The 12,204-nt window shown below is 46.2% G+C and overlaps 1 protein-coding gene across 3 annotated transcripts in view; it reads left to right on the plus strand.

The window, feature by feature from the left end:
- UPF1 (UPF1 RNA helicase and ATPase) overlaps positions 1 to 12,204 on the plus strand; it is a 42,878-nt gene that overhangs the window by 12,429 nt on the left and 18,245 nt on the right. For all 3 annotated transcript variants that reach the window (XR_004990205.2, XM_036450418.2, XM_036450419.2), the window contains exons 2-5: positions 4,418 to 4,560; positions 6,233 to 6,322; positions 8,442 to 8,609; positions 8,980 to 9,160. Coding sequence is in view for 2 of the 3 variants with exons in the window: in XM_036450418.2 (XP_036306311.1) it covers positions 4,418 to 4,560; positions 6,233 to 6,322; positions 8,442 to 8,609; positions 8,980 to 9,160 (582 nt within the window). In the remaining variant the exon portion in view is untranslated. The remainder of the gene's footprint in view (positions 1 to 4,417; positions 4,561 to 6,232; positions 6,323 to 8,441; positions 8,610 to 8,979; positions 9,161 to 12,204) is intronic.

Genomic DNA, 12,204 nt, shown 5'->3' on the forward strand with positions numbered 1-12,204 from the left:
TTTATTATATAGGATATACACTGAGTGGCCAGATTATTATGCGTTCAAAGATCATAATAGTGTGGCCACTCAGTGTATATGCTGCCGCACCCCTCCCTTTCCTCCCTCCGCCATGAACTGAAATCCAGGTGCCATGAGCTGGACACACACTTTCAGAAAACCAACACGAATGTGTCTAGTACATTCATATCAAGGGACATTGTGAGCCAGCAGTACCAGTCCTCTTGGCAGCCTCACACCAGTGTTGCCACTGTATGTGTCAGGAGAGGCATTACCAGATGAAGAGGGGACTCTTCGAAGTTATATCCAACAAAAACTTTGCAATCAGATTAAAATTGGGCAAAGGACTTTATAAATTGGACATGTCTCCGAAGAGAATATACAAGTGGCCAACAAGCACATGAAAAGATGTAACCATCAGAGAAATGAAAATCAAAACCACAATGAGATACCACCTCATATTCATTAGAATACTCTGTTTTTATTTTGTTTTGTTTTGTTTTTTTGTTAATCCTCACCTGCGGATTTTTCCATTGATTTTTAGGGAGAGTGGAAGAGAGAGGGCAAGATAGAGAGAAACATCGATGTGAAACACATCGATTGGTTGCCTCCTGCACAAGCCCTGACCAGGGCCTGGGCCAGCGAGGAGCCTGCAGTGAAGGTATGTGTCCTGACCGGAATCAAACCTCGGACCCTTTGATCCACAGGCTGAGGCTCTATACCTGACCCAAACCGGCTAGGTCTGTTGTTTTTTTAAAAACAGAAACAAATATTATAACGAATGTAGATGAGGATGTGGACAAATAGGAGCCTTGTGCACTGTGGTGGGAATGTAAAGGTGTAGCTACTGAGTAAAATAGTCTAGCGATTCCTCGAAAAGTTAAGCCTAAAATGATTTTGTGACCCAGTAGCTCCAATTCTGGGTGTGTAACAAAAAACTGAAAGAAGGGTCTCTTAAGAAATACTTGTTCACCCGTATTCACAGCAGCCAAAAGGCAGAAACAACCCGTGTCCCCTGACACATGGTTAGATAAATGAAAGGGAGTGACTATGTAGTGGAATATTACTTTGCTTTAAAAAGCAAGTGAAGCTGAAGCCGGTTTGGCTCAGTGGTAGAGTGTCGGTCTGTGGACTGAAGGGTTCCGGGTTCGATTCCGGTCAAGGGCATGTACATTGGTTGCGGGCACATCCCTGGTAGGGGGTGTGCAGGAGGCAGCTGGTCGATGTTTCTCTCTCATCGACGTTTCTAGCTCTCTATCTCTCTCCCTTCCTCTCTGTAGAGAATCAATAAAATATATTAAAAAAAAAGAAAAGAAAAAAGAAGTGAAATCTGACACATACTACATCATGGATAAACTTTGAAGACATTATGCTGAGTTAAATAAGCCAGACACAAAAGGACAAATACCTTGTGATTCATTTATGTGAGGTTCCTATAGGAGTCAAATTCGGATAGACTGAAAATAAAATGGTGGGTGCCAGGGCGGAGGCCAGTGGAAAGTCAGTGTTTAATTAGAACACAGTTTGGGAAGATGGAAAGTTCTGGAGATGGATGGTGAGAATGGTCATATACTAATGTGAATATATTTAAATGCCCCTGAACTGTATACTTAAAAGTATTGTAGTTAAGATGGTATATTTTATGTTAAGTGTATTTTATCATATTTTTAAAAAGAAGGTAAGGGATTCACAAAGAGGTATTTGTGATGATGTTATAGTTTTGTGTGTTTTTTGTTTTGTTTTGTTTTGTTTTGCATAAAATCTAAAAGTTGATTTTGACTCTTAGAAAAAAAAAATGTTTTCAAACAAAGCATACAGTCCTATATAATAAAAGCCTAATGTGCAAATTGTACCCCCGGGCGGTCTTTCTACTGGGAGACCAGGAGTTTAACCCCTCACTATGATGTGTGATGACCACCAGAGGGCGGAACATGGCTGGTGTCAGCGATGCGGAGCTGGCAGCGGGCTGCAGTGGAGGCACTGCCAGCCCCAATGGGCCCTGATGAGAACGGACTGCACTGGGATGGTGGAGCTAATGCAGGTGTGAGCAGGGCCTGATTGCTCCTGTTGCTCTGCAGATGGTGACCAGTGGCAGGGAGTGGGGCTGCTGCCTGGCTCCCAGATGCTGAGGGGAGTTGGGCAATGGCTGAGTGGGGGGACAACCGGTCACCCGCAGGCGGGATTGTAAAACAGGTGAGGGGGTGGTGCCAGGCCAAGGTGGGGCTGTGAGCGGGGGTGGGGGGGTAGGGGGGCCCACGAGCTGGGGCCCAATCCCCACAGGTCACCCCAAGGGACCCCACTGGTGCACAAATTTGTGCACTGGGCCTCTAATCTTCTTATATAATTAACCTGGTTGCTGCCATCCTGAAAAAAGCATATGTGGTGGCTGACACTGAAATAGGGTTCTGATCTTGGCTGAGACCATTGCAGACATAGGTGTTCTTATAACAGGATGCTGACTTCCCCAAATGTAACGCCCTTCTCATGAGAATAGCTGTCCTCAGGCTTGTACAGGTGATTCAGACAGAGGGTGGCACTGCTGGCGCAGGCCGTGCCGGCTCTGGGTTTTGGTCCCCTGGCTTTAGGTAGCAGGTTCTGCAAGGGAATAGAGCTGATGTTTCCCCCGGGGCTCCTGTCATCCCTCTCTAGGCTTCCTCACCACTCCTTGGAAGCGCCTGTTGCCTGATCTAGCCTGTGTGGGCTGTGGCCCCTGGGAGGGGATGACCAGACTGTTGACTGCTACCTGAGGTTCCTATAGGGATGATGCTAGGATTCCTGTTCCCTTGGGGGAGCTGAGTCTGTGCACCCCTGAATGGACTTGAGAGCTCGTCGGTAGTGCCTGTGAAATTTATGGCTTAGTTACTTAAAGTTGTCGGTTTGTGTGTTTTTGTTGTTATAACATAAAAGATAATATATTTAGTAAGATTATTGACTGAATTCAATTTCTAATTTGTAATCAAGGAGGACTGCCGTCCTTGAGAGGGTACTGGGATGGAGGTAGTCTGTCTACTAAGGAGATAACTGCTTTCCAGGGCTCACAATCTAGACTCAGGGACTTAGGCTGTGGAAGGACCCGTCACTGTATGGGATTCCATTGTCCTCTGGCCTGACATTGTGCAGCTGTCCCCAGAGGAGACCATAATTGGCTTATAGGAAGTCCACTTGCTTCTGTGGCACTCAGTGATGGAAACAAGGCATTTCCCTCTGCATCCTGGTTGTCACTGTGGCTCCATGGGGTTGAGTCTGTCTGCCCTGTTTCAGTTTGAATACGTTTTTTTATTTTGTTTTTTGTAATCCTCAGCTGAGGATATTTTTCCATTGTTTTTTTTAAAAAATATATCATTCCTCTTTTAAAAACATTTCTTTATTTTCATTTTATTGTTTTTTTACAGAGAGGAAGGGAAAGAGATAGAGAGCTAGAAACGTCGATGAGAGAGAAACATCGACCAGCTGCCTCCTGCACCCCCCCCTTCTGGGGATGTGCCTGCAACCCAGGTACATGCCCTTGACCGGAATTGAACCTGGGACCCCTCAGTCCGCAGACCGACGCTCTACCGCTGAGCCAAACCGGTTTCGGCATAAAAACATTTCTTTATTGATTTCAGAGAGGAAGGGAGAGGGAAAGAGAGATAGAGACATTAATGATGAGAGAGAACCATTGATTGGTTGCCTCCTGCATGTCCCCTACTGGGAATCAAGCCCACAATCAAGGTACATGCCCTTGACCGAAATCAAACATGGGACCCTTCAGTATGCAGGCTGACACTATCTGCTGAGCCAAACCATCTAGGGCAGTGGTCGGTAAACTGCAGCTCATGAGCCACATGTGGCTCTTTGGCCCCTTGAGTGTGTGTGGCTCTTCCACAAAATACCATGGCCTGGGCGAGTCTATTTTGAAGTAGTGGTGTTAGAAGAAGTTTAAGTTTAAAAAATTTGGCTCTCAAAAGAAATTTCAATCATTGTACTGTTGATATTTGGCTCTGTTGACTAATGAGTTTGCCAACTACTGAGCTAGGGCTCCATTGAATTTTAGAGAGAGGGAAAGATAAAAAAAAACTGATGTGAGAGTATATACATCAATCATTGCCTTCTGCATGAGCCCTGACCAGGGCCCCGGCCAGGACGGAGCTTGCAACCAAGGTATGTGTCTTTGATCGGAGTTGGACCCAGGGCCATTTAGTTCATGGGCTGGTGCTCTAGCCACTGAGCCATACTGGCTAGGGTAGGTCTGAGCAGGTTTGATAGGGAAGGGGAGAGTGTGAAATGTCAAAGCAGAAGATACTGAACTGTCTCAAAGTGGAGAGCAGGCCAGTGCTTCATAGGAGGGTTGCCATGGCTACTCACTTGGGGAGAAGCAATATGCCCAATGCCTGAAGGCTGTATAGGCTTGCATGGTGATGCTGCTGTTCTGTGGTAGGTTGGAGGACCTGAGGGCATCCTGCAGAATGGGGCTGTGGATGACAGTGTGGCCAAGACCAGCCAGTTGCTGGCCGAGTTGAACTTCGAAGAAGATGAAGAAGATACCTATTACACAAAGGACCTACCAGTACATGCCTGCAGGTGAGCATCAACAGCCGAGGCATCCCAGAGACCGCTGTTGGTCACATGTCCTTGGGAATAAAGAGGTTGCTAGGCCTGTGTACACGTTACCAGGCAGGAGGGTGGACTCAGTACCCTCTGTTACCCCTGGCTATTCCAGCAGGAAGGGAAAGGTCCCCCTCTTGGCCTTCCTCAGGTCCTGGGGGTGTTCCTAGTACCTGTCTCCTCATCGAGAAGAACTCTTCTCATTGGGTGAGCATGGGCTTATAGGGTAAATAGAGCCACTAAGATTTCTCTTACAGAGCGATTACTGTTGGATTCTTTAAAATGTCTGCTTCCTAAAAACTTGGAAGTGGACAGTCAGTGGGAGACCTGCATATTGACCAAATTTGGAATTCTCATCTAGAGCAGGCCCCATCCCTTACATTTAGACTTATTTTTGCTTTTTTGTTATACGCACAGGAGGAAATTGAGACCAAAAGAGGTGAAATGATCTTGCTTAGGGCACTCAGCCAGTTGGGGCAGCTTTGAGTCTGGGGCTCTATTCAGCCCTGCCTGCCCTTTGGGCACACTGCCCCCAGTGTCTACCCACCAAGGGACAGAGCGCTGCATCCTCCCACCCCTACTTCCCCCAGCTTACCTTATTTTGGCTCTTCGCTTTCATTACAAATGTTTGTTTTTATGTTTGTTAGTCCTCGTTGGAGGATATTATTTTCCATTGATTTTTTTTTTTTTTTTTAGAGAGAGAGTAGGCGTGGGGAGGGGGAGGGAAACATCGATGTGAGAGAAAAACATCACTTAGTTGCCTCCCACTTTGACCAGGGTCTGGGACTGAATCCAGGTATATGCCCTTGGCTGGGAATCAAACCTGTGATCCTTTGGTGCATGGGCTAAAGCACTAACCACTGAGAAACACCAGCCAGGGCTCATTTATAAATGTTTTTGCATATATATAAGTGATGTATTAGTGTTCCTGTTATATACACAGTTGCCAGTCCTAGTGAAGCTGCAAGTGGTTAAAGTCTATACAAGCCTGGGCCCTCCCGGCTGTCCATGTGTGGAGGGTTTGGGGGAAGGTTCTTGGTGGAGCACACTCTGGTTTGAGCCTGAGTCTTGGCTTCATACACATACAGACTCTTGGAGAGCCAGTAGTTTTGTTTTGGGTTTGTTGACTTTCTGAAAAACAAGTTGGGGGGTATTTTGGTGGTGGACTCGCCTGATGTGCTCTGTGGAGCTGAGCTCTGTTCCCCAGGAGCCTCTGCTGCTGGGTCTGCGTGGAGCGTTCCTGGGAGCATGGTGCCCTCTGCTGGAGTGAGCAAAGCATAGTCACAGCTCACTTTCCCAGCGCCCAGAGCTACCTATGGACATCCCTTTCATAAGTTACACTCCTGAAACTGAAGGCCATAGGGGTGACCAGGTTGCCTTCGCACAGCCCCTGCTCCCCGCTTGGAAGGGGTTTTGCTGCAGTCTGCGGTACCTCTGAGCGTCGACAGCACCCCAACTCCTTTCTGCATTCCCAGGAACAGGAAACCTCAACAGTTAACTGATTGGATTTTGTTAGTAGGATTGTTGGGATTGAGTATGTTTTTAATGAAAAACTTTAAAATGTTGTAAGAGGAAAAAATTTTACATTCTGCCAAATTAAAACCAGAGAGAGATCTTCCAGCTTGAACTGTTCATTTTTACTTTTTAGTTACTGCGGAATACATGATCCTGCTTGCGTGGTTTACTGTAATACCAGCAAGAAGTGGTTCTGTAATGGACGTGGAAATACTTCTGGCAGGTAGGTATCAGACTGCCATGTGTCTTTAATCAGACTGTGCTCAGATTTGTGTGTAAATTATGGAAATGTTAAAGCGAAGCACAATATAAAATCATGCTAACAAACCTGGGTTTTTTCCTTCTCTGTGACGGGTTTAACTTGAAACAGATGGTGCTGTGTGAATGCCTTAATGTATTTACCCTTGATTTATTCTCTCATTCTTTTTATTATGCCAGTATGGTTGGCTTAATTTCTCATTCCTAGTTTTTATTTATATTTTTCTGCAAGATGAGCTCCTCGCATTCCTGTTCATCTTCATTATGGGGTGCCTGGGGAGGATGTTCCCAAGATAGTAACGGGCATCCATGAGAGCCACTTCCTGAGAAGGCTCCCTCAGGCCTGAGCTCATTGAGTAGGTTAGAGGCTAACACGGGCCAGATCCTGAATCATCAGGATTAAATCACGTTCATGTGACCAGTAATGGCTCTGGGCTCCCTCCTGATCACCAGCACTGTGACTGAACCCGTGCTTGTGTTTGGTATTGGGGTGAGAGCAGTGTGGTGGTGGTGCTTAGTTTCTAGGGAGAGTCGGTCTGTCTAGCTCAAGTGCTGGACTCCTCGGCCCCTTCCTTGGGTTCACTGCAGTGCCACCAGAAGCAGAGCAGTCTCATGGGCCAGGGCTCCAGGGCTCCAGCAAGGAAGCAGCATCTTCTGAGGTTCATGTTTTAGAGAAGTAAAGTGACAAAAATCTACAGGCAGGTTTATGTGCACAGAGCCCCACCCACCCTTCCTGTACCTTCAGAGCCGTGGGCCAGGCCTTAACATCATGCTGCCTAAGGACACAGAGTGATTGGGTCTTGGGTCATCTCACAGTTAGTATGCAAATCGTGGGGTTCTGAGCAAGGCAAAAAAGGGGGCTAATGTTTTTCAAACACTTAAAAGGAAAAGCATCTCCAAGGTGACCAAACGAGATTGTAGTCCTATTTTCAGAATGTTCTGGAAAATTTGTGTTACCATGTTTGCATTAGTTCCTCTCCTGCAGGGAAAGCAATTAAATAAAATTTGTCTTAGTTGGCAACCCTACCTTCTGGACAGCAGTTAAGATCAGAGAAGTGAGGGAAGGGTCTCCATGAGAAAACGGGCTCAGTCAACCAGCATCACATGCTCTTTACAAGGCTTGAGTGAAAGCTGACAGGGTCCTGTTGCCACTGTAGGGGGACGAAGTGGATACAGATGGATTAAGGGGAAACCACTGGTTCTTGTAACATGCCCAGTGGCGGTGGCTCCAGAGAGGAGTAGAGGATTTTGGGGGGTGCTGAGGGGTGATGGTTGGTTAGATTATCTGATGACAGACTGTGGGGCCAGAGAGGGTTTTAGCCTAACCTCGTGACAGGAAGGGTTTACTGCTGCGAAGAGAGGGCTGCCACAAGTAGTGTTCCATGAACCTACAGAAAGCCCGAGGTAGGGCCTGTGCCATCTATAAGCCCCAGTGGCTCCATCCATGAATTAGATGAGTTGTAGCTTGGAAATGAGAACAATGGCAGTCCCGGACACACCGAGACAGCGGTGTTCCTGAGGATTTCATTGCTGGCCTTGTGCTTCCTGAGAGTAGCCCTGAGCCCCCTATTTGATATTTTTTATTGTCCTCAGGTTTTAATATGCTTGCTTATCAAGTTTCCTGGCCTGCAGCATATTAGGAGTCGTTGCTCCTGGCAGCGAGCACAGAGGTCACTTCCTCAGGGCTTCGATAGGCAGCCCTGTGCCAGAGAAGTGACTTTGAAAGAAGCATCAGAGAAGTTACAAGGAGCAAGAGGAGTTGGGAAAGGGGCAGCAGCTGTCGATTCAGTGAGGCCCAATAGTTGGACTTAAGAAAGCAGGAACTGGAGGGGGTGGGAGTAAGAGGCAGAAACTGTGAAATGTGTTAGGAAAGTTTTCCTTAAAAGTGGTTCAAGGCGGATTTGTGCTCAATGGGGAGCCAGTTCAGGGGCGGCTGGTCTCCTGGGACACCAGATGGATGAGGTGTGACCAACCCTGCTAATGGACCGTGAATGGTACCGGAACTTTTAACAGGGGCTCAAGAATTGGAAGTGGTGAAAAGCCAAACTTTTGAGTGTTAACTATTTATCATTTCCTGATTTAAGCCACATTGTAAATCACCTTGTGAGGGCAAAATGCAAAGAGGTGACTCTGCACAAGGATGGGCCTCTTGGTGAGACAGTTCTGGAGTGTTACAACTGTGGCTGCCGCAACGTTTTCCTGCTTGGCTTCATCCCTGCCAAGGCTGACTCAGTGGTGGTGCTGTTGTGCAGGTGAGGGCTCCCCGATTTCCCTGGGGGCCAGCTCTGACTCGGTGGAACTTTAAAATGGTTTCTGTTGACTGGCTAGATGTTGGGATGTTCAGGGGTTGGGGGTTGGGGCTTGTTGGAGAGCTAGGACTGTCAAGTAACTCTGCGGGTGTGTTCTGGTTAAATCATAAAAATGATTCTATAAAACCAAAGTCTGTTTTGAGTTTTAAGAGTTCAGAGCTCAAGTGTGTGGGGAGATGCAATTTATTACTAACAATTTAAAGGTAATGTGATCACATAATGAAAGATAGGGACTGCCACCTTGGGGTGAAAGGTAAGTCTTGGGGTGGAGGCCATTTTCACCTGGGCTCTTCTTTCCTTGGGGCTCCTATAGGCAGCCCTGTGCCAGTCAGAGCAGCCTCAAGGACATCAACTGGGACAGCTCGCAGTGGCAGCCCCTAATCCAGGATCGCTGCTTCCTCTCCTGGCTGGTCAAGATCCCTTCAGAGCAGGAGCAGCTTCGGGCCCGGCAGATTACCGCCCAGCAGATCAACAAGTTGGAGGAGCTTTGGAAGGTGAGGCCTATTGAGAATGCAGTCTTCCTCAGTACTAGATTCCTGTAGACGTAAGGCAGGGCAAGGGATGCTGTCTTCGTAAATAGGACATTCTGGAAGAATTCTGGAACTACCAGGAGGAGTCCTGGGCAGGAACTGGCCCTGGGCAGCTATGGGTGGACATGTCCAGAGGAGCCTGGGCCTTAGTAGATAGGACTGTGAATGCATTATATTTTTTGTTTGTTTCCATTGTTTGTTTTCAAAATCTTTTTTTTTTTTAATATATTTTATTGATTTTGTACAGAGAGGAAGGGAGAGAGATAGAGAGCTAGAAACATCGATGAGAGAGAGTCATCGATCAGCTGCCTCCTGCACACCCCCTACCGGGGATATGCCCGCAACCAAGGTACATGCCCTTGACCAGAATCGAACCCGAGTTCCTTCAGTCCCCAAGCCAACGCTCTATCCATTGAGCCAAACCGGTTTCAGCTCAAAATCTTTTTGTTGAGAGTATTCTAGGTGTCCCCATTTTCCCCCCATTGCTCCCCTCCACCTAGTTCCATCCCTCCCCAGGTCTTCACCACCCTACTGTCTGTGTCCATAGGTAAGATCTTTGGTTAATCTCTTCTCGTCCCCTTCCCTCTGAGATTTGTCAGTCTGTTCCATGCTTCCATATCTCTCATTCTATTTTATTCACCAGTTTATTTAGTTCATTAGATTCCTTGTTCATTTATTTTTACTTTTAAATTCAATTGTTGATATGTATTTGTTGCCATTTTATTGTTCATATTTTTTTTTTATCTCTTCTTCCTCTTGAATAATACCCTTCAACATTTCTTGTAATACTGGTTTGGTGGTGTTGAACTCCTTTAGCTTTTTCTTGTTTGTGAAGCTCTTTATCTGATCTTTAATTCGAAATGAGAGCTTTGCTGGGTAGAGTAATCTTGGTTGTAGATCCTTACTATTCATCACTTTGAATATTTCTTGCCAGTACCTTTTGGCCTGCAAAGTCTGTTGAGAAATCAGCTGACAGTCATATGGGTGCTCCCTTATAGGTAACTAACTGTTTTTCTCTTTCTGCTTTTAAGATTATCTCTTTGTCTTTGACCCTTGGCATTTTAATAATGATGTCTTAATATGGGCCTCTTTGGGTTCCTCTTGTTTGGGACTCTCTGTACTTCCTGGATTTGTAAGTCTTATTTCTTTCACCAGGTAAGGGACGTTTTCTGTCATTTTTCAAATAGGTTTTCAATATCTTGCTCGCTCTCCTCCTCTTCTGGCACCCCCATAATGTGAATGTTGGTATGCTTGAAGTTGTCCCTAAGGCTCCTTACACTATCTTCATATTTTTTTATTCCTTTTGCTCTTGCTCTTGAATGTTTTTTATTGTTGTTGTTTGTTTGTTTGTTTGTTTTTAATATTTTTTTTTATTTTAAGGAGGAAGGGAGAGAGAAACATCAATGATGAGTCATTGATTGGCTGCCTCCTGCATGCCCCCTACTGGTGATTGAGCCTGCAATCTGGGTATGTGCCCTTGACCAGAATAAACCAGGACCTTTCAGTCTGCTGGCCAATGCTCTATCCACTGAGCCAAACTGGCTATGGTAGCTTGGGTGTTTTTTACTTCCTCATATTCCAAATTATTGATTTGATTCTTGAAATCTTCTAATCTACTGTTGAATCCCTGTAAATTATTCTTTATTTCAGTTAGTATATACTTAACATGTTAAGCGCCATATAAGTGACACTATACTTTTTGTCCAGACCAGTCAGTCACTGGTGCCACCAGCATATAGGTAAAATCGGATGTCTCGGGCTAAACAGAAAGGAAGACAAAACAGGCATGGCACTTAACATGTTAATTTCTAATTGGTCCTTTTTCATGTCTTTGATGTTTGCACTAAGATCCTTGAAAGTCTCATGAAGATCCTGAGTAACCATGGTTTTGAATTCTGTATTTAGTAGTTTGCTTCTATTTCTTTGATTTGACATGTTTCTTTGTCATCACATTTTGGCTGCTTCCCTGTTTGTTTCTGTGTATTAAGTAGAGCTGCTGTCTCCTGGAATTGGTAGAATAAAAATAGCCTTATGTAGTAGATGTCCTTAAGGCCCAATGGCTCAGCCTCCCCAGTCATCTGAGCTGGGCACTCCAGGTGTACCCCTGTGTGAGCTGTGTGCACAGTCTTGTAGTTGAGCCTTGATTGCTGTTGATGTCACTTGGAGGAGTTGACCTCCATGCCAATTGGCTGTAAGGACCAGCTGCAACTACAGTGAGAAAGCTGCTGTGCATGAAACACCTGTATGGTGCAGGTCTTGCTTTAGTGGGGCTTTGGTGTTCACTGAGTCTGCCTCTTGTGGATGAGTAGAGTTGTAATCTGTAATGGTCTTAAACCTTCCACTGGGTGCACTGGCTCCAGGGCCTCCAGGGAAGTGCAGTCAGTCACTGCCTGGAGCAAGAGCTACAGAGGATTCTGTAGGCAGCTGCTATTTGCTATTTGTACTGGACTTGGAGGTGCCCAGGGAAGGCCCATCTGTGAAGCAAGGTAGACTGATGCTAATGCCAGGTCTTGTGCCTTTTGTTGATAGATTTGGGCACACTATCACCAGCTGCAGCTGTTTGAGAGATCTTTAGCAAAGTCTGAAGCCTAAACCAGGACATGCCATTCATAAGGAAAAGCTGCTGCAAACAGCTTGGGTGAGGCTGCAAATTGGATGGGACCGGATCTCAAGGAATCCCCAGAGTAGAACAAACTGTATGTTCCAGGTTGATGGAGACTCAAATATGGCTGCCAGCCAGCTCTGCAATATGAGAGGCTCCAGCACGGGAACAATGACCCTTATGATACCCGTCTGGGAGAACGCTACCCCTGAGTTCTGCCCTGTGCCAGACAATCCAGTTCCTCCCCATATGTGTCTGGGTCCCCAAAGCCATCTGGTGCTAAGAGTCTGAGTAAGTTCGTGTTCTGGCTCTTTAAATGGAACACCTGGATCTCCAGCAGCCTCTGTGTCATTCAGCCACAACCCCTACTGATGTTTACAGCCCGTAGTTACGGGGACTCTTCCCT

The sequence above is a fragment of the Pipistrellus kuhlii genome, unplaced genomic scaffold (genome assembly GCF_014108245.1).
Source record: "Pipistrellus kuhlii isolate mPipKuh1 unplaced genomic scaffold, mPipKuh1.p scaffold_m20_p_21, whole genome shotgun sequence".
In the NCBI taxonomy this organism is placed as follows: Eukaryota; Metazoa; Chordata; class Mammalia; order Chiroptera; family Vespertilionidae; genus Pipistrellus; species Pipistrellus kuhlii.